This window comes from Heterocephalus glaber, unplaced genomic scaffold (genome assembly GCF_053883595.1).
Source record: "Heterocephalus glaber isolate CG9 unplaced genomic scaffold, H.glaber_assembly_v1.0 deba00001608, whole genome shotgun sequence".
In the NCBI taxonomy this organism is placed as follows: Eukaryota; Metazoa; Chordata; class Mammalia; order Rodentia; family Bathyergidae; genus Heterocephalus; species Heterocephalus glaber.
Window position 1 is genome coordinate 4936786 of NW_028258379.1, and position 22868 is coordinate 4959653.

General features: G+C 40.3%; 1 protein-coding gene across 7 annotated transcripts in view; it reads left to right on the forward strand.

Annotated features, from left to right (window-relative positions):
• Positions 1-22868, forward strand: part of Syne2 (spectrin repeat containing nuclear envelope protein 2) — a 335155-nt gene that overhangs the window by 133509 nt on the left and 178778 nt on the right. For 6 of the 7 annotated variants that reach the window (XM_013067744.3, XM_021247771.2, XM_087195248.1 and 3 more), the window contains 11 exons: positions 227-384; positions 1925-2072; positions 3921-4531; positions 7560-7739; positions 8758-8908; positions 16732-16890; positions 17587-17748; positions 19684-19785; positions 20711-20911; positions 21338-21509; positions 22019-22131. In XM_013067744.3, the coding sequence (XP_012923198.2) occupies positions 227-384; positions 1925-2072; positions 3921-4531; positions 7560-7739; positions 8758-8908; positions 16732-16890; positions 17587-17748; positions 19684-19785; positions 20711-20911; positions 21338-21509; positions 22019-22131 (2157 nt within the window). The remainder of the gene's footprint in view (positions 1-226; positions 385-1924; positions 2073-3920; positions 4532-7559; positions 7740-8757; positions 8909-16731; positions 16891-17586; positions 17749-19683; positions 19786-20710; positions 20912-21337; positions 21510-22018; positions 22132-22868) is intronic. The other variant, XM_087195250.1, reaches the window with a different exon arrangement.

A 22868-nucleotide genomic window follows, 5' to 3' on the forward strand; every position in this document is an offset into this window, starting at 1 on the left:
GAGGCAGGCAGAGGAACCACTGAGCTAAATCCCTAGCCCAGGATAGTTCATTTGTAGATGTTTGGAAAATAATTTAAAACACATTTTCACATGAAACATTGTTTCCTCCCACAAGAGTGAATATCTCGTGTTTTGTTTTGTTTTTAATGTCTCATTTTATAAGAATAAAATAATAATGGTGCTTATTAATTTACTGGTTGATATATTAATTTATATGTTTCACTAGCTTCTGAAAAATGAAACTGATGCTTGCTGGAAAGAGTTTGAAATCACCTCATTGAAGTTAGAGAGTCTTGTGAGTGACCTGGAGAAGCCTGCCATAGTCAAGGCAAGAGATACATTAAAGGCAAAAGAGAGTGACTTTCACATGCTACTGAAGGCCAGGTATGATTCTGAGATCTACTACTCATGAATTTAATGCATCTACTCAATTTTTAAAAATCATCTTAAAATGATTACTATATTAAGTAGTTATTTTGTTTAGTTATCAAGACCACAAAAGGGGCTAACATTATTGCGTTAGTCAGCTGTCGGTTGCTGTAAAAATATACCTGAGCTAAGTCACCTTCATAAGGGAGAAGGTTTATTGTAGCTCACGGTGTCAGTGGTTTCAGCCTGGGTGCCCTGGCTCTGTTGCTCTGGGGCTGAGGTGGCACCGTATGGCATGGTGGGAGTGCATAGTGGGGGAGGTCTTTTCATTTCCTGGCAGCGGGAAAGCAAAGAGAAAAGGGGTCTCAATCCCTCCTTCAAGTGCACGGCTCCAGTGACCTAACTTCCCCTAGACCCACCCCCTGGGGGTTCCGTGGATTCCAGTCGCTCCAACCTGAGGATAAAGCCTGTAACTCATGGGCCTTTGGGTGCCGTTCCAGATCCAAACTATAGCAATCATGACTCACTTCACTGATAAGGAAACATGTATGCAGACGGCATGGCAAACATCCAATCCATACCTGTAGCCAGGGACCGCAGTGAAAGTTAAGGGCTCTCCCATTCCAGGGTCCTGCTCTTCCCACTGTCTCTCCTTGGGCATGAATTTGGCTAAGTCACATAAGCTGTCAGTGAGAAATGGTTTCTTCATTTCTGAAATAAAAGTGCTGTTTTTAACCCACATAAATAAGACGTGCATAGCATTTGTGTCCCCAGCTCTTGTCCCCATTTTATATAGGAAGCAACTGAGGCTCAAAGTCTGTAACTTAGCCATGGTCACACATTTCAGTTTCTTATCTGTAGAGCCTATTATTTGAACCCCATAATGTGGAGTAATACTTATAAATGGAAATATACATTATTCCATAATTGGTTTTTGTTTTGTACCAAGGATCGAACTCAGGACCTTGCACTTGTGAGGCAGGCACGGTGCCACTGAGCTAAGGTGCTCACCTAATAAGGTGCCCCGGCCCCTTATTCCATAATTGTAATAAAATAATTATGATTTTTCTTGGTCATCAAGTCAAAGTTAAATTACATTCAATATTAAAATTTCAAAAGAGAAGGCAATGCTTAGTGTGTTTAATAACAGTTTTTCATTCTGTTATTTCCATTTAATTAATTATAATTCTTGGATATCAGGACACATTTTTGAGTGAAAGAGAAATCATTAACAAGGATATCAAAACAGTAACAGTGAGTTGGAGTTGGCTAGGGCCAAAGGGATGCATAGTTAATCAAGCTCTCTTACTAAATGTTTGTTGAATGAATGAATCAGTGGATAAATGAATGGAAAGAAAGAATACTTGGATATGGCAAACTCATGTTTGGCGTTTCAGATGTGTGGGTTTGGGTTTAATGGGATCTGTACATATCATTATGGCTGTTTTCCTTGGGTGACTATTTCGTGTTCATGGTCACATAATGGTGTTCATGTGTTTTTGTAGGATGTTTTCCTGCTTCATTTCCCCTTATGTCAGGCTTATTTTTCACCCAGAATGGAGTCCCTAGAGCTGGCCCTGCAGGTTGTGTTGCCAGTGGAGAAGGAGTCACTGCTCCTGTGTGGCTCGGACCTGGCCCTCAGGGAGGTGGCTGTCCAGGAATTTCATCTCATGGACTCCGATGGTGTTCACCAAAACCTGAGGGTAAATCACTCCTCCTGGTGTACTGGAAGAGTAATCAGGGATTTATAGATGGTCATGCATTTTTAAAAAAATTCTTTTATTGGTACATTTTAGTTAGGTATACAATACATTTACATTTATCATTGGGTGTTTGTACCTGTACATGATGTATCTTGGTTCTTATTTTTTTCCCCATTACCTATGCACCCTTCACCCCCTCCACCCTTCCCTATTTACATAGATTTCATTATTTTTTCTTTTCTCATAATTTTTCCTTTTCCCTTACCCTCCCATCACCCATACACCTTCGGACCTTTTCCTATTTTTAATTATCAATTATTCATTTTAATCCTTTTAATCCTTGTTTACACTTTCAGTTTCTCACCCTAGAGAAACTATTTGATATTTACACATGTGTGTCCTATTTATTTCACTTAAGAGTATGGCCTCAGTATCCATCCATTTAGCTATAAATGTCTCTAGTTTCTCATTCTTTATGGCTGAGTAGTACTCCAGTTTATTAAAAACCCACATCTTCTTTATTCAGTTTCCAATTGATGGGCATTTGGGCTGATTCCAAGCTTTAGCTATTACAAACTGTGCTGCTATAAACATGGGTACACATATATCTCTGCGATATGATTCTTTTAATTCTTTGGGGAAGATCCCCAGCAGGGGAAGAGCTGGGTCAAATGGGACCTCCAGCCCTAGTTCTTTGAGGTATCTCCATACGGATTTCCACAGTGGTTGCACCAGTCTGCACTCCCACCAGCAATGGAGAAGGCTTCCTTTCTCCCCACAGCCCCGTCAGCATTTGTTATTGGTTGATTTCATGATAGCAGCCATTCTTTCTGGAGTGAGGTAGAATCTCAGTGTTGTTTTCATCTGCATCTTGCTGCTTTTACTTCTTTGAGAACTGTCTGTTCATTTCAGATGCCCTTTTTTGTTTTTATTTTTTGGTACTGAGGATCGAACTCAGGTCCTTGCGCTTGCGCAGTAGGCGGCAAAACCACTGAGCTAAATCCTCAGATGCCCATTTTTAAATTTGGTCTTTGAATTTTGGGGGTCTGATTTTTTTCAATTCTTTTTTTTTTTGGTACCGGGGATCAAACTCTGGGCGTTGCATTTGTGAGGCAGGTGGCGGAACCACTGAGCTAAATCCTCAGCCCTGATTTTTTTCAGTTCTTTATATATTCTAGATAGTAGACCTTTAGTATAGATTTAAAATATAGCCATTACAGAAAAATCTTCAATAGTTTATTGTTATTCATTTCTCAAGTCTCTAAATCCTTGTAACTTTGAACATAGGTACCATGGAGTAAATTACAGGATAATTTCTTTGAATTTAAAATGAAGCCTTCTTTCTGAATGCCTTCGTCATTGACTGAATTCCTAAATATCATATTAGACTCATTAGCTTTAGTTGGGATATTTTATATTTATTCCAGATTCTATCTTTAAAATAATTTTTAGATTGTATAACTGTAACTGGTCTCTCAACTGTTCATCTGTATTTGCTTTTTTTTTTTTTTTGGTACTGGGGATTGAACTTAGGACCTTATGCTTTCGAGGCAGGTAGCAGAACCACTGAGCTAAATGCCCAGCCCCTCATCTCTGTTTGCTTTGAAGCAATAGATTTATATACTTGTTTTCTTTTGGGGACTGAAACATCAGGAGGGATGTGAGATGCACTATCTCATCATTTGTAATGAAAATGTTTCCTATGTTTAAGTTCAGCTTTGGTTAATCTCAGAAGCATTTTCCTAGATCAAATCTAGTCTGGCAATTGAGATTAATTTCTGACTCATAGTTTTCTTTTTTCCATCTTAGTCTTTTCAAGTATTTATTTATTTATTTATTTATTTTTAGAATATCCAGGATTCCATTGCAAAACAGATCGCAGTATGTATTGATTTAGAAGAGCCGGGCAGCTTTGTATTGAAGGGATTACACCCTGTTGACATGTGTGCCACACAGAGAATTCTACAGAAGTGCAGAACTCAACTTGAGCAAGTGAGCCATAGGGCGAAGATGAGTAAAGATGCCCTGGCTGCTCTAGAGGAGTTTCTGTCTTCTCTAGGAGCACTGAAACCTTCCGAGGAGCTTCTCATGGACCAGTCAGTCTCAGATGCACAGGGGGCACCAGGAAATACTTTAACAGAAAGAGATACAGAGGGAGAAATGTGGCTGATGAAGGACAGGGCTGGACAGCTGGATGAGCGTTTGAAGATGCTTGGTGTAACCTTTAAAGATGCCGGCCAAGGCGAAGACACCACTTGTGAAAAACTTGTGGATGCTGTGTCCACAAAGTTACTAGACACACGGGGCCCTGGCACACATCAGGGACTTGCTGAAGAGAACAGACTATTAGAGGCATGTAGCTCCAAAAATAATGAGCTCTTTAAAACTATTCAAGATGTGCAGAAGCAGATCAGTCAAATTGGTCTTAAGGATCCCACCATTCCAGCTGTAAAACATCGGTAAGAATAGTGATTCTTCCACCCATTTCCGCCCAGGATTACACTTCTGTCTTCCCATCTCTTCTGTGAAACAGACTTCTTGTGTAGCTATTCCATCCTGTTCCCTATTCAGCGCTCCACATTCTTCTCAGTAGACTTTTCAAGCAAGCTTCCTTCTTTACTGACACAGTGCCTTTCCAAAATATTGGATAGTTGTTTTCTCTTTAATGTATGTTTTCTCATGGTGAAGTAAGATTTGTGGAAAGGGTGCAAGGTAGTTCAAAGTCCACACTTTGTGTGTCTTACGGAGTCCTTTAAGGGTGGAAGATGGGCAAACGTCACACATATTTCATTACAGGGACTGGTGGCAGAGGATGCGCATGCCATGTCTTGTCCCTGTACCTCCCAAGTTATCTCCTCTCCTCCTCTTCTCCCAGTAGGGCTAGAGTGGTGCTGAGTGGGAGGACATGGGGCTGAATTTAAGAGGCAAGTTAAGAGCTGACTGTGGAGACTGAGCAGAATTGGCATAGACTGGGGCTGGCAGCCTTCTGTGTACGTACCTGCTGTTTTCGTTCCGGCATTCAGAGTGTATCCTCTGTGTCCTGGAAGTAGAAATGTTAGCAAGAGTCACCTTCGTGGAACTTTCCAAGTCCCTTTAAGTCTCTCCCACTCTGCGTCTCTGGCTGTGCAGTCTCAATGGTTTCTTAAGGGTCTTTAGCTGACCAGGTCCCCCAGTGTAGCTCAGTGCGCCCTTCTCCAATTTCCCTCTGCCCTCAGGCCCCAGGAGACTGTCATTCCTAGAGTGCCCCACTTCACAGTGAGGCACTGGACGATTTATTAGTGTAGCTATTCCTTTAATACATTCAAATTATAGATTTATAAATAATGTTACATCTGAATGAGAAAACTGTGTTTATAAATTATAAATTACTTTATTAAAACTATGTGTTTATAAATTATAAATTACTCTGTTAAATATGTACTGTGTGCCAAGCACTGCTGTAGGTACTGGGGATGCAGCAGTGAACACAGAAATTCTTGCCAGTATCTCCTGGGAAGAGGGAGGTATTTACTTTGTCTGGAGGTGGTAAAGCCTGTGGAGATTTAGAAAGGAAGAAGGAGGAGAAGGTTGCAACTCACCAGGAGAGTCAGGGAAGGCTTCACTGAGAAGGTGGCCTTGGAGTCCAAGCAGATGCAAGAGCAAGCCCCATGACTACCTGGAGGAAGAACCTTCCAGGCCCGGGTGCTGCAGACAGGCCAGGCGTTGGAGGAGAAGGCACAGCCATGAGGGCCAGAAGTAGGAAAGAGGATCAGAGCTGTCATGGGTGGGATGAGGCTTGGCTCACGTAGGGATCTGGAGATCATAGCATCACATTGGCCTTCTCTTTGAGTGACGTGAGGGGCCAGAAGAGAGCTCTGAGCAGAGAGAAGTGATTTGATTCAGGCAGTAACAGGTTTTCTCCAGCAGTTGTGTTGAGACTATATGGTAGGACTGGAGAAGATGCTACCCGTGGAAAAGATCATGGAAGCCTGGACGGGCAGTGAGTTGGCAGAAAGTGGTAAGATTCTAGGTCAGGTCCACAGGGTTTGTTGACACAGCGGACATGGTAGGTAAGAGAAAGCTTAGAGTCCAGAATGGTTTCAAGGTTTGACCTGAGCAGCTGGAAGAAGGGTTCACGTTCACAGATGAGAAAGAGTGGTAGTAGCAGGTATTCCATGAAAGATGAGTTGTGCTCAGTTTTAGAAATGCTAGGTTGGAAGTCCTTCCGTGACATTCAGGTGGTGATCCAAGCAGGCCCCTCAGAAAGAGGCTGCGGCAGGAGAGGAGTCTGGTTAGAGGTGCGCGTGTCAGAGTGTTGGGTGAGTGAGGGTGCTGAGGGAGGGAGTGTAGACCGATGAGCGCGTTCCAGGGCCCTGAGAGCAGGGCCCTGCAGAGGAGCCAGCTGAGGACCCCGAGCAGGACTGCCTGGGGTCACGGGAGGAGAATCTCCAGAGCCCGGGAGCCAGCTTCAACACAGAGGACGTGGGCAGCTGTGAGGGGAGAGTGGCGCTCGGGTTCCCACCCATCTCACCCCCGCCCCTGCACTGGCTCTGAACCCAGGGCCTTCACCCTACGCTACATCCCAAGCCCCTTTTTGTTATTTATTTTGAGACAGGGTCTCATGAAGTTGCCCAGGCTGGGCTCAAACTTGTGATCCTCCGGCCTCGGCCTTCCAGAGTGCTAGGTCACAGGTGTATGCCACGAGGCTTGGCTTAGTCAATAGAGATTTTTGACAGCAGTTGTGGTGAAGCAGTAGGAAGTGAAAGCCTTGGAGTGGATTCAAAAGGAGACTGAAGAAGAGGAAGTTGAGGCAGTAAGCTATTAAACAACCTTAGGCGAACAGAGTTCATTTATAGGTTCAAACCCTTAATGAAGCATTTGTAGTTACAGCACTCTGAGAGGCTGAGACAGGAGGATCACAAGTTCAAGTCTGGCCTGGACAACTTAGCAGCTTAGACCCTGTTTCAAAAATTTAAGAAAGGGCTGAGGATATAGTTGACTGCGAAGGCCCTGGATTCAATCCCTAGTACCTCCTTTTTGATGTAAGAGAACTTTTTGTACACAGGGTGGAAGTGAAGGTTTCCTTTCCTCTTTCCTTGGCCACGCCCCCTCCCTTAGGAATTGTGCAGCTGTGAGTCATCTGTGTTCTGTCTCCTCCCCTGATTCCCACACCTACTCTCTTCCTCTCATGTGCATAGACACACCTTTAGAAATACGAAAGAAAAATGTCTCTCCTAATGGTTTTATATATTTCTTTTTTGTTTTTGGAACCAGGGATCAAACTCGGGGCCTTGCGCTTGCAAGGTAGGCGGCGGTGGTTTTATGTATTTCTTTAAAACACCAAATTAGTACTCTGGAAATGCAGCGCCTCCTTGACTCTGTAACAGGAACGTGTAACTTCATCATTAACCTCATGGACCCATGAAAGTTAGCCCGTTCCCCCAGATATGTGTCTTGAATCACACTAGTTAACACCTGGCTAAGAAGCTTTTCTCATCCATAATCCAGGAAAAAATCCTTAATCAGACTGGAGAAGGATCTAGATGGATATGAAGAAGAGAAAAAACACTTACAAGAAATGGCGAATTCTCTTCCTCGGTTCAAAGATGGCAGAGAAAAAACTCTGAATGAACAGTGCCAAAATACTGTGCTCTTGTGGGAGAGCACAAAGACTGCTGTCACCGAGTGGTAAGGGGAAAGGAATCCCTCCTGAAGCTGAAACATTGTCTGAACGTAGTTAACATTTGGACAAATTCATATTGAAAACACACTGGCGCTCAGTGCCAGGGCCTTTGCCACACGGTCCCTGCAGCTCAGGGCAGTGTCGCCTGTGTGCCATGGACCACGTGCTGTCTTTCTCCAGGAGGAGGCTGTGAGCGTAACCTATTTCTGTGGGAATTCCTGGGAACTCCAGCCTTGCTGGGGGCTTCTTTTAACCCTGCTGTGCCCTGCCGGTCCTCTCTGCAGGATCCTGTCTGTGTGCCCCTCCTGCAGCCCCCCTGGCACCCGCGTGCATGGAAGTCAGGCCACAGCCTACTCTACCCTCTGACTCACTGCACAGAGAGGCTTGAGGGCGAGAGTCTGAAGTATCTTCCCCAGAGTCATCAACTAAGTAGTGCCCGGCCACACTAGAAACCAGGGTTCCAACTATTTTACCAGATTCTCTGCACTGTTTTACTTTTTATTTGTTTATCTATTTATTTTTTATTCCGGAGATCGAACTCAGGACCTTGCACCTGCAAGGCAGGCAGCGGTGCCACTGAGCTAAATCCCTGGCCCTGTTTTACTTTTTTAAAGGGCTGAACCTACAATGGGCAGAAAAGACATTCCCGTAGGCAGCCTGTGCCTTGCTCACTAATTTGATGTAAGTGCCAAGAATAATTCTGTTTTCCAAATGTCTTTTGGTTAACAATGATATTGAGATGCTGATCCACGGGATTATGCATCCTGTGTTTCCCTCTAGAGCTTACATCTGTCAGTTTTTAAATATTGATCTGGCGACAGTCCCAATCCAGGGATTATGTATACTATCTATTTTGCAGAGAAATACATCCGTCATTCTTCTTAGGTTGTATTGGTGAAACTATTAATAAACCATACTGAGAGGAAAAGTCCTTTTTAAACTCGCTAGTCATTATCGACTTACAAAGAGAAAGAACGATTTTGTTAATTTCAGTTGTTCAGCTCTTTTACTTTTTCTCCATAGTCTTGAACAGTGTGGAAGAGTTCTGGAACTCTTGAAGCAGTATCAGAATTTTAAAAATGTCTTGACAAATTTGATTCAAAAAGAAGAGAATGTCATGTCTCAGCAGGCTTCATACATGGGCAAGGAGAACCTGAGGAAGAGGATGGCGGAGGTGAGTGCATCCCGAAGGGAGTCTGTGCTGTGACCTCGAAATGGAGCCTGACCGTGAAGAAGATTGTAGGAGCAGAAATGAAATTGGTTTTTGTTTCGTTTTGTTTTTGAGACAGTGTTGTGTACTCTAGGCAGGCCTTGAACTCACTGTATGTATTGCCCAGGCTGCCCTCAAACTCGTAGTCCTCCTGCCTTAGCCTCCCCGTGCCGGGATTATAAGACAGCACCACCACATCCAGCTAAATGAAGTCATACTTGACATCTGGATGCAGAGAAGTCACTGGTGACTGTATTTTACCAGATATCTAAGAATTTAATGAGTTTAACACCAGAACTTGGAAAAAGAGCAGCCCCCACATTGCTGGTGGGTAGCTTCTGTTTGAGGTTTGCTAATGGGGCCGTGGTCCCACCGAGGCCTAGAATTGCTCTCAGCAGCTGCTTCTATGAGGCTATGCCAGCCCTTACACACACTTGCTGTCTAGAAGAACTCGAGAGTTCCCTGCAGGTTTCAAAGAACGAGGATGGCAGGAAAATCCCCTCTGTTTTTAATGCACTGCTGCTCTGTGAAGGTGGATGAGCGTAATCTCCATGTTGCTCCATTTCTGTTCACAGCCTCTCCATTTATGACTCCATATTCTAAGAAGAATAACATTTTTGAACACTAGATGTCATTCTTTTCTATGTTTTTACGTACAGTAGTCACCAACTACAGAAGAATGGAAGTTTGTAAAAAAAAAAAACCACACTATACTGTACATCAGAAATTTCCTTTTCCTGTGGTTATAAGTGTTAAGCTGGAGTGCTGTGCTGTTAGTGCCACAAGCATGTGTGAAATGTGCCCTGCTTGATACACTTGGATATAGAAAACAATTATTAAACTTCCTAGTCACGAGCACAATTCAGGAGAAGTGTAAATAGCCCAGATTTGTACAAATAACGTAGTCTACCTAGAACTGTTAACCCACAGGCTCCAGTGACATGCAGAGTGTCAGTAATAGTTTTTGTCTGGGACCCACTTCCTGAAACTGTTTCACCCAGCTGAGAGATCTGAAGAGGTCCTTTTTGGATACTGGCTTTATAGGTGTTGACTGTGTAACTGGTTTCCTGTCAGACTGAATTGAAAGGGTCACAGGATCATGAGCAGCCAGTGGGAGTTGCTCAGATGGAACCTGTTTCCCTGTGGTGAAGGTAGTTTTTGGGGTTTGCTGGCCTTGGGAACTAGGAGGATCCTGTCCTTGTTCCATTGGGTTTATGGAGTTCTGGTTTCCTTGAGTAGGTAACAGGGAAAGGGGACGTTATTAGAACCTCTGCAGTAAGTCCTAGTCTCCTGTGAGCCCCGACAGCACAAGGCAAATTAATTAATATATAGACAGAAAATGAGACTTAGAGAAGAAGCTGAGCTTTGGCCTGATCAGTGCTGCTCTGGGCGGTAAAGACCTCAGGCCCCAAGCTTGCCACACCTTTCTTCAGAACATTGGCAGAAACAGAAGTAACAAATGATTCAGAGGGCTCAGCAATGATCCTGAAACAATGGGGAACTATGGGGATGAAGATTTGGTTCCTCCCAGGATGTCTCCAGCTTGTGTGGTCCTGCCCTGGAGCATCACAGCATCACGAGACCATTGAGGTCTTAGCTGTGACCAGAAGTGAAAATGGAGTTCTATCTGGACTTGGCCATAGCTGGCCTACAGAAAACAAAACTAGGCCCTAATTATGATTTAATTATAAAATGATTTTTTCCTAAAATCATATAAAATTGCCCCGACACCTTGATTCTAGGAGAATTCAGCATCTTCAGCCTTTGTCAAGCACCTTGCAGAAGTACCCACCTGGGACTTAATCAGCACCTTATGAGCGTTGGCCGCAATGCCTCACCCCATGTATGGCTAACCTGCAGCTCTGCTCATGTGCCCTTGAGCCCTGAGTCACAGAGCCCTGGAACTGTAAACTGGCCTTCAGGATAAGGCATGTGTGCAACTAATACCACTCCCTCCCGTCACCAGCCAGTCACCAGCCAGCCCCTCTCGGGGTGATTTTCCCTAAGGGCAATCTAGGCCCAGATCTTGACCCTTGTGCCTTCTCTAGCTCCTCCGTGGCTGTCATAACAGGACCCCAACTGTAAGCCTCTCTAGAAAGCCAACTTTTCATCTTCTTCCAGGGCATGGGGAGAGAGGACCTGAGAGTTTAAATGTTGCTCTTAAAAAAATGATACCTTGTTTTCCTGTTGGTGACCATTTGTACATTTCTGGGTGCCTCAAGGCATTTTCTAGACTATTTTTAAATCCATGGCATAAATGGACTTTTTACTGGCTTTTCTTTGCACTGTCCTCCCAAGCCCCTCTCCTTCTCGGCTGAGGTTTTGGCTTTCTCTGCTTTATTAAGCCAGGTAGCACCATTCTTTAGCTTGCAGGCTTTCTGCGTTCTCATCCCTCTCCAGAGCGTTCTTATCCTCTGTATTCTCTGTCCTTGTGGATTTGCACTGTATAATTCTCTCCTGACGTTGTCATGGCATTTGGGGAGAGAACAGACAAATGCGTATACCACCACCCATCATGTTAAATCTGAAGACTAGGTGGTATTTTTTAATGCATTAGTGGAAAAACAGAAAACAAAAATTGAAAACCCTTTCCAATAAAATAGTTAACAATTGCATTGTTATTAATTGTACGACCCTGCGTGTAACCAATCTGCATGTCTTCTCAGGCACATGACCCCACACCTCTGTTACCCCAGAACTGTCTCTTGATAAATTATTTACCCAGCCAATAAAATATGCACTATCAGAATTTTTTTCAGATTTTACTCAAACTCACTACATGCCACCATGTAGTTTCTCATAACTCATACATATATATACACGTACATACACAGATATATATAGTCTCTCATATGTACACACATATATGCGTATATATATACATACACAGATATATATCGGCTATAAGTCTATACTTCTTGTAAGATAACTACTAAATGAACCCTTTAATATTCTGAATTCCTTATTATTTTATTCAATAAACAGATTTAGATATAAATCCAATGTTGTGATTACCAAGTATAGAATGAATGTAGATTTAAATTAAAATGTGGACATTGGCATTTAAATATCTGCCCACCTTTCAGTTACCATTGTTTTGAGCAAAAAGTAACAACCACTCATCCCCTTCTTTGCCACTGAGGGAGAACCACTGATGTGAACATCTTCCTCTAGAACCTTGGGTTTTGGTTCTGATGGAACCCAGTGCTTCCTGCATGCTAAGCATGGGCTCTACCACAAAGCTACATCTCCAGCCTGTTACAGTTCCCTCTTGAATAATGTGAAGACTGAACATACAGATAAATCAAAGAATGGGGGCTTTTAATAAAGTATCCCTATGTATAGTATCATTTATATAATATTTACTAAGAACAGTTCATTTAAATATGTCCCATATACAGAAATTATTATAAATTTTTAATATTTTACACAGTGCTGTATAGTAGAAAAATATTTGTAATCAATCCAGTAGCGTAAGGTTTACAATAACATAGAAAACTTACAGAAGTTATGAGAAAAACCACTATGATCCTAATGGGAAATAGAAAATATACTGAGAGTTGTTAATTGAAAAAAAAGACAGAGACATAGTTCAACTTCTTCAGTAATCAGAGGACACAAACTACTTGGCAATATTTATTTTGGCCTTTCAGATTATCACAGCCTTTGATAGTTCACAGTATGATGCTGGTTTCCTAGTGACTTTATCATACCAGCCTTTTAGAAAACACTGTGACAATTCTGGGGGTTGGGGTATAGGTCAGAGGTAGAGCATTGGCGTAGTGTGTGTGAAGCCTTGGGTTTGATTCCATACCCCGCACTGAAAAGAAATAAAGGAAAGGAAAAAAGAAGGAAGGAAAGGACAGAAGGAGGACTCCAGGAAGGAAGGAAACACTGACAATATCTTTTATGGTCTTAGAAAATCTTTCTCTTTGACCAAATATTTCACTTCTAGAATTGATCTTAAAGATATAATCTTTTTTTTTTTCTTTTTTTTTGGTACTGGGGATTGAACTTGGGTCCTTGCGCTTGCTCAGCAGGCAGCGAAACCACTGAGCTAAATTCCCGGCCCCAAGATATAATCTTAAATATGAAAAACTCATAATACCAAAAGATGTTCATCACAGTCCTTTACAAATTTATTAGTTTCTTTTTTCTTCACTGTTCTAACTTGCCATATCCCCTCCTCTCCATTGAATGACTTGCCTCCAAAGCCAAAGAACCTGGAAGCCATAAAAGCTGAATTAAAATAGGATTACCAGGTGGGCTTCAGGTTTTAAGTAATTACTACTTCTGCTAGTAATACTACTAAAATGATGACAGCCACGAGGAGGAGGGGCTAGTGATAACTTCGGGTGTGCAGGGCCTGGTCTTTGTAGGCTGTGTTCTCCACATTCATGAACAAGAGGGGCTGTAGGTGAGAATGCCAGTCTCGAGAAGGGGCTAACTCAGCGCACCCTTTAAACAGTAAGAACGCGGGAGAAAGGGACTGGGACCAGGTACTGAATTATTTTTTTGAACACGATCCTGCTTACTCATACATGTGGTCCAGTTTGTAGTTTGGAATTTGGATGGTTCCTTGTGCAAGAAGAAGAAAAAGGAGAGGAGCTTGGCACCTTTTCCACAAGATTACATGGCCAATAAGAGGCAGAATCTTCATTATTACCCAGGAAGATCTGATCACAATGTTATGCTTCAAACACTGCACAGAGCTGTGTGCTTGGAAAGCATACTTGAAACACAAATGTAGCAGAAATAAAAAATTGGTTAACTTTGCCTGAACTCTTTTTTTAAAAAATTAATTTTATTGGTACATTTTAGGTATACAATATGACAGTCATCATTGGAAATTTGTACCTTTACGTAATCTATCTTGGTTCTTGTTTTTTCCCCTATTCCCCTGCCCTCCCTTCAACCTCTCCTTCCCTCCCTATTTACAAAGACTTTGTTTCCATTTTTTCATTTTTTCTTATTGATTCCATTCCCTTCTTTCCTTATGAACTCTTGACCCAGTTGTAAAGGCTTGGGTACAAATCTTCAAAATTAAAAAGGGCTGGTGGTGTAGCTCCGTGGTAGAGTGCTTGTCTTGTCTAGCATGCAGAGTCCCTGTGTTTGATGCCCCAGGAGGATAAATAAATAAACAAATTTGATAAAATAGCTATAATTAATGAATGAAATAACCTTTAAGAAATGTATAACACTCCGGGATTTTCTTACCTTATTCAGAATACTGTAACTAGTATCTTAACATATTGGCCCTGATATATTTGCTGAGATAATGTTATTTTGTGTGAAACATAGTGAAGTTTTAGTACACTGGCGTTTAATTTTGTTCTCAGATTTTTAAAACTGTCTTTGGAAAGGAAATTTTAGTACTGATTATTAACGTAGCTCCAGTTAATTTGGTGATGACTTAGGCACCGTCTTCAGAAACAGTCAGTTACCATATCTTCTTGATGCTTATACCAGCATCTGGATATGTGATACCACTGAGAACTTTTGTCCTTTAAAACCGTAGAAACCTGGATGTTTATCTAGGATATAGTGCCAAATTTCCACCCTCTTCAATGAAAGAGAGAAGTGCAAAGGAAAGACCAGAAGCTGGAATGTCAGGGTACTATTGGAAAATGTCAGGATGGGGCTAGTTTTCTTTACTTTGCTCCTCCATTCATTAAAAAACAAAACCACAGTTTCTGTCAGTGCTGAAAGTACCCTCTCCTCCCTTTCTTTCCTCTTCAGCTGGGGGTAACCTGTGCTGGTGTAACAGGAAGCTCTTTGCATGGAGAATACAGATATTTATTATGCACTGCTGCACAGTTCCGGGCCAAGAGAAGGAAAACCTGGGTTTGTTTGGATCTCAGTCCTGCTGGGATCTCAGTCAGCATCCAGCAAGGAGACAGAACCCCCCCTAGTTATTGTTTTTTAAAGATTTTACCTAATTTCAGTTTTTAATAATAATTTTGCGGTAACTATGGATTCACATGCAGTTGTAAGAAATAGTGCAAAGAGATCCTGTGTATCCTTGATGGCGTTTCTCCAATGATAAACTCTTATAAAAGGATGGCTTTTCAGATCAGTACAAGCAAAATAAAGAACATGTACGCCTCCGCAGCATCCCTTTCCTGTCGCCTCAGCCCTGCCCACTCTGCTCCTGCTCTTTCACCCTCCGTTACAACTGATAGCCATGTAGGCGCTCACTCCCCTCTCCCTTGTGGTTGTTTGACTGGATTCTGTAGTGAAGCCATCTGGACCTATAGATTTGTTTTCTCTGGACTTTTTATGTTGTATGTTAAGTGTCCTTAATATTAATAGGGCCATTCATGTTATGTATTTAATATCAGTTATGGTAGTTTGTGTTTGTCAAAATATCAGTCCATTTCATCTTAAGTTCTCAAATTCACATGTTCATAATTTCCAGCGTTTCTTTACCATCTTTCTGTTGTCTGTAATGATATCCCTTTTTATTCCTAGTACCGGTATTATTTTCTTCTCTTTTTTGCTTTGCCAGTCTTGGCTATATGTTTGTCGGTTTTACTGATGTTTTCAAAGAACTACCTTTTGTCTTAGTGATTTTTCTCTCATGTGCTTCATTTCTGTTTTTTATTTCATTATTACTTCTGTTTCCTTTGGGTTTATTTTATCCTTGAATTGATAGCACAGATTATTAATTTGAAACTTTTTCTCATTTTTTTTTTCTTTTTCTTTTTTGGTACTGGGGATCGAACTCGGGACCTTGTGCTTGTGAGGCAGGCAGTGGAACCACTGAGCTAAACCCCCGGGCCCCCCTTTTTCTCATTTCTTATGTAAGCATTTAGTGCTTTAAATTTGCTCTAAGCAACACTCTGTACCACAAGTTTTGGAGTTTTGCTTTCCTTCTGATGGATGTATTTTAGCATTTCCCTTGAGACTTACTCTTTGCCCCGTAGTTAGAAGCAGTTGGCCTCCTACCCGTATCCATGGGGTCTTCATGTGCAGTCTGCCAACTGTGGGTCACATATGTGAGAAAAATTATGTCTGTGGCAAACATGGACAGACTTTGCTTTTTCTACACTTGGTCTTACCCAAAAGGCCGAGAAGCGATAAACTTTGCTTTTTCTTATCATCGTTCTCTAAGCTATATAATAAATATTTATAGCATTTACATTGTGTTAGGCATAAGATCTAGAGATGATTGAGAATATATAGGAGATACACATAGATAACATAGAAATAGCGGGCTACCCGAGCATCTGTGGACCTTGTTTATCCACAGCGGGTGCGGGCATCAGTTCCCCATGGATTCTGACTAAGAAAAGACAGTCTGTTTCGTTTTCAGCTGATTGGAGATTTTGATTTGATAAAGCAGCATTTCACCTGCCAAAGTTAGAGCCACTTGGAAGCTGTATTCAAGATGTCGAGAGCTCTGTTTATTTATTTTATTCCAGTAAACCCTTAGGTTCCTTGACATTAAAATATGATTCCCAGTGAGAAATGTAGGAACTTTTTATACAGTTCACTGGTTAAAATGCTTTTTTGGTAGAATCATATTTTACATGGAACAGAATTCTGGTTTTAGACCATGGTGAGGAAATTTGAGTGTCAGATTATCATAAACCAGTGTTTAAGATTCTAAAAACTTCATTGAGAAAGTGGAACCATAAAAACCTGCTTTTCAGAACAATGAAATAAGAAATTACTTTTTGTTGTACTGTTGTTTTTAAGCTGAATAATCAAAAATAGAATTTTTATTCTTACCAGTTTGTCTGTGTCAATATATAAATCATATTTTTCCATATCTTTTTTTACAGATTGAAATTGTCAAAGAAGAATTCAATGAACACTTAGAAGTAGTAGACAAGATAAACCTGATCTGTAAAAATCTACAATTTCATCTAAATAAAATGAAAACTTTTGAAGAGCCCCCTTTTGAAAAAGAGGCTAATGTTATTGTGGATAGATGGCTTGATGTAAGTGATAATTTTTTTGGCACTGGGGATCGAAGTCAGGACCTTGCGCTTGTGAGGCAGGCAGTGGAACCACTGAGCTAAATCTCTGCCCCAGCATGATAATTTAATTACAAATTTTATTTTATAATTAAATTGATATTTTAGGGATGTATCTTTAATATTGTTATCTAATTGAAAAAGTAAACTAAAAGTATTAAATAATATGTTTATAACTGAGGAATTAATTTCGCCCTGGAATTAGGTGCTACTATCAAGTGGATCTGTATTCAGATATAAAAATATATACTCTTTATTTAAAATAGTTAATATATTATTCACTTATGCAGGATATCAAAGTTCAGTTATATACTTAATGCATTTTTGATTGAATAGTAATGTATTATGAATTACAGACTAATAAGAGTTCATCTGTACTATATTTTCATCTGGATTTAAACATCTTTTTTAAATTATAATTTATTAGAATGAGTATTGTTTTCAGTTGGATATAAGCTATAGCAAACTGCTAAAGTTTTTTTTTTTAAGAGAAAGAACTTCATGATACATTAGAGCGAATGTTTTGTTGATGAATAAAGCAAATTATTTAGCCAGTTGCGGTAAATTCAAATTTTATTTTAAAGCAAGTGTTTGAATGAAGCAGTTGTTTTCATACTTCTCACCATTGCATGCATTTCTTCTGTTTTTAAACTATGGCAGATAAATGAAAAGACAGAAGAATACTATGAAAACCTTGGTCGAGCTCTGGCTTTGTGGGACAAACTTTTTAATTTAAAAACTTTCATTGATGAATGGACTGAAAAAGCCCTTCAAAAAATGGGCTCACACCCACTGACGGAGGAAGACAGAGAGAGACTGAGGGTAAGTCAGCGGGGCTCCATAGATAGTCTGTACAAAGTTGATCGTGTTAGAGTTTGCTTTCTTGGAGCAGGGAAAAAAAAATCACCAAGAAACGGAGTGTTTTATTCTTTTCATTATCCCTTCAGAGGGACTTGAACTATATTCATCCCTTTGCAGTATCCAGGCAAATGTTAGTGGATACTATTAATCTAGGGTTCATAGAAATTGAAGAAGGTTCATGGATAAAAATGACCTTTGATGGGAAAAGACTACATCTTTATTTTCACAAATGTCTAATCGAAATGTAGCATTTGCTTCATTTATGGCATAGGCAACATGCATAGTAGGATGAGCATTATATGTAACTTTGCTTTCAAGAAAATCACAGATACTTGGGGGATATTATTCAGTTCTTACAACTATTACCCTTATCACTTTGAAAGTATAGGATTTAGTAGACCCACTGCTAGATTGTGTAATTTAAGATATTAATCAAGAAACATGGAATATATATATCATAAATTGTTTTTAATATTTAATAAGTATAACCTAAACTAATTGGTTTCTTTGGAGTCCTGTACAATTTTCGGAGGTTTTATTTTTTTAATATTATTATGCAAGTTCTATAAGTTTTGCCAGATTTCCAAAGGGATATGTAGTATTAAAAAAAAAAAAAAGGTGAAGGATTCCTAGCAGAAACTCTAACAAAATGTTTCTAGGTGGTAGTGTAGACCTGAGGAGTAGGTAAACCTTTTCTTATCCTTTTTGTAAAGGGCTATATAGTAAATATTTTAGCTTCGTGGAGCATTCTGTTTCTGTCACAACTGTTAAAGTTTGCTGTGGTACCATGACACTCATAGGCTTTACAAAAATCTTTGGAAGTAGTTGGGTTGTGATAAAACTTTATTTGTAAAAATAGGCTACTATCCCTGAGGCTGCAGTTTGTTGGCCCCTTACCAAACCCATGAGTATAAACACCTTTCTTTTCTTTTTGAACAAAGACTCCCTCAAAAAGATAACAAAAGACCTAAGACTGAGTATCAACATGTTTACTTAGCTTTTTTTTTTTTTTTTGGTACCAGAGATCGAACTCGGGTCCTTGGGGTCCTTGCGCTTGGTTCCTTGCTCTTGCGTAGCAGGCGTCGAAACCACTGAGCTAAATCCCCGCCCCAAGGTTTTAGCATTTGGAAGGAATCAAAGTTATATCTTCTAATCCTGGGAAGAATTCTTTCTAATTGCCTTATTTCCATGTTATTAGTTTACGCCATAGAAAATTTTTATCTGAGGAGTTAAGGAAACAGTTGAATGGACCAGTTATATGTAATTCAGTGTTTGTGTTGTACATGAAGCTAATGCTTCAAGTCTCATTTTATCTGATTCTTGCTGTTTTATTCAATTTTTAATTTATATCTTTTTATATATTTGGAAAAAGTTTTGAAAATGTGTGATGACTTCCAGTTTCTTGGATATATTATAATAAAGTAAAGCCATGTTTCCCTAAGTACAAATGAACCATCTTCAAGAGACTTTAAATTTGTCTTGAACTGCATATTGCTTAAAAATCTGAAGATAATGATTATAAACTGTCAGGCACTTGGGCAAATTCTGCCAAAATTGTGTTTGTCATGATTTATATATACGTAGCTAAGAGATTCACAGTGCCCTTAAACTGGCCAGGTGTTCTTGTGGCACACACAGGTTTTGCCCTTCTCTGCTGTCTTCCAACTAGAATACTTCCCTGAGTTGAGTTAAAACTAGAATCCTTCCCTAAGTTATAAGCCTTTGCCTGAACCCAGACAGTGCTGGCTCTGAAACTCCCAGGGCTCTGCAAAAAAGCAAATGATTAGGAAAAATGTAAGGGCACTGTCAATTTCTGTAGATCAACAGAAGTCCACGGCTACAAGAAAATAAGGTATAAAATAAAAATATATTTTCCTATAAAATCATGTGTTTCAGGAAGAGTTACAAATGCATGAACAACAAACATTAGAATTTTCTAGAAGAGTAGCCGAAATACAGTTTCTGCTACAAAGTAGTGAAAAGCCACTTGAACTACAGGTAAGAGAATTTTTATTTCGAAGTTCCAATTAGAGATTTTTCCACAGCTTCTCAGATAGTGTTCATAAACTCAGCCCTCAAAATCCTAATATAAAATGAAATTAGGTTCATTATTTATTTGATTCCTGTATTAAGTCCAACCAAATTCTTAGGAGTTGGTGTTGGTAATTATATTTGTTCCTATTTAGGATGAATAACACTGTGTTTTTGCTTTCATTTTTTCTCCTTTCACTTGTATAGGCTTTGGTGGAGGGGCCGTGGTGGCTGTGCTTCCATGTGAAGCGACAGTTTCCTAGGAGTGTTTTGGGTGTAGGAAGCAGAATGTGACTGAGATCATCCCGGGCTTATTAGCTGCTAGGTGGAGGAAGGGGGAGGTTTCTGCAAGTGTGCTTTTCTGTTGTGTGACGAGATTTGTCTCGATTTTATTTGGAACAAGGTTCATAGTAGCTGAATACGAGCAGGCGTGGAGGTGGACTGTGCCGTTGACAGTGTGGCTGTACTGCCTACCAACTTTGTGATCTTGGGCAAGCTGCTTCACCTTCTTACGTTTTGTACACAAAGTGCCTGCTGCTTCATAAAAAATACTCATCTGTGCTAATTATTTCTCTACGTTATAATCTCATCTCTGTGTTTTTCTGGATATTTTATTTTAGCACCGAGAGTCATCACTTCAGTTTGTATGACAGATGAAACTTGTTTTGGGAGAAGGATTCCATTTAGTATCTGAGCAAAAAGTCCCAGGGTCGATTTCAGTGTTTTCCATGCCCTTTGAAGGCAGCTTTCCAATTACTGTATCAGTGATATAGAGAAGAATTTATTTCACATTGAATCGAAGCAATCACAGTTTACTTTCTAGCAATGCAGTTGTCTAGAAATCCAGGTGAGTGAGATACAGGGCAGTGCCTCTTCTGTTTTGTGATTTCAGGTCATGGAGTCGTCTGTTTTGAATAAGATGGAACATGTGAAAAAGTGTGTAACTGGGGAAGCCAACTGCTGCGCACTCAGTGAGAGCCCAGCTGAGCTGAGGGAGGATCTGGACCAAGCCAAGACTCAGATCGGGATGACTGAATCTCTCTTGAAAGCCCTGTCTCCTTCAGACAGCTTGGAGATCTTCACCAAACTCGAGGTGCGACCCTGCTGTTTGTCTTCCAGTGCTCAGACTTTGACGCTCTGGCCCTTCTATAGTCAGTAAAACAGGAAAAGGAAAATTGTGGGGTATAAACCTCAGAAAACCAGTTTGTGTATATTTCAAATGTTCACCTTTGAATGGTTTCATGGAGAGTAATTTTTTTATATTAAATTGCATTGTATTATACATTTATAGGAAAGAGTAAGCAAATCCAATGGAAAATCTAGACTTTTACAAAATGATTGAGAACTCATCTGCTTTCTGTGAATTGAGCTCATTTTAAAGACTTAATGGGGTTTGAGGGACATAGCTCAGTGCTGAGCACTTGTCTAGCACTCATAAAGCGCTGGTTCCTTCCCAAGCACCACCTCCCCGAAAATAACCCCCAAAAAACTAACGGTAGTTGTTTGTTTATAAATATAGGAGATACAACAGCAAATTCTACAGCAGAAGCACAGCATGATAATACTTGAAAATCAAATAGGTTGTCTCACTCCTGAACTCTCTGAATTGAAAAAGCAATATGAAAGTGTTAGTGATTTATTTAATACCAAAAAGAGTGTTTTGCAAGATCACTTTTCTACATTATTGAATGGTGAGTGTGATGTTCCTCTTACTTTATTGCTGGGAATCTTGAAGTGTACGTGTAGTGCTGTGAACACAAAAGCTAACTGAGCCTGACTTAGAGATGGCTTGCATAGACTGTATGTAAAGGGAAAACACTTACATCCATTTTGGGAAAAATACGTACTTGTTAATGCCTGGCACATAACAAGTAACATCTGTTTATTGCAAGCCCAGACTCTTCATTGCCTGAAAATACGTCACTGGTGAAGCTTCACCCTTTGAATTCAGTGACACTTGGCATGTGCATGCAGGCTGCTGTCCTTGCAAGTGTCTCTGGGGACCTGATATGTTTGGGAGGGACATTCAGTGTAGAAGATTCACCAGATTACTTTCCAGGCATTCTTAACTCTTAAAATGGAGTTTCAGAAAATGCCACCATACACACGATGGCATGAGAAGCAAGCACCAGGGTCTCTCCAGTAGCCGGGGTGTGAAATCCTGCCTGAAGACACAGCTTTTTTCTTTCCCTTCCTGCAGATCAATGCAAGAACTTTAATGACTGGTTCAGCAACGTTAAAATGAACCTTAAGGAGTGTTTTGAATCATCAGAAACAAAAGGGAGTGTGCAACAAAAGCTGCAAAAACTTTCTGTAAGATATGTATATTTTAATAAAAAATATCAAATATTGGCAGCAAAGAGCTGTATTTACGTTGAAAGGGTAATAATTTCTCTGACTTAATTAACTTTATTACATAAGGAAGAAGGGTCCCAGTAACTGGCTTTTTTCCAGGTATCTTGAAATTCTTTGCTGGTTAAGTGTGAAGTGGTGTAAGCAAATTCTGCTTTCATACTTGTTCTGAGATTTTTTTTTTAATGAATTCAATTTGTTAAAATTATATTTACTAAGAAACAAAGCCATCACCTAATTTGAACTTGGTTTTCTTTTCTTTCGTTCCTTTCTTTTTCTCTTTCTCTTTCTTACTCTTTCTCTTTTTCTTTCTTTTTCTCTCCCTCCTTCCTTTCCTCCCTCCCTTCCTTCCTTTCTTCCTTTCTCTCTCTTTCTTTCTTCCTTCCTTCCTTTTCTTTTCTTTCTTTGCTCGCCCTCTCTCTCTCTCTCTCTCTCTCTCTCTCTCTCTCTCTCTCTCTCGCGAGCGCGCTTTCTTTCGTCTTGTTATTTGGTTCAGGCTGGCCTTAAACTCACCCTGTAGTCTAGCTGGCTTTGAACTCGCAGCAGTCCTCTTTCCTCAGCCTCCCGAGTGCTAGGATTTCAGGTGTGCACCACCACGGCCAGCTAATTTGGACTTTAAAATCCCTTTACTTTCTTGAAAAAGATCTCCTGGCTTCTTATAAGTGTTTTCCCAGTCATATTTCTTTTAAAAATTGTAG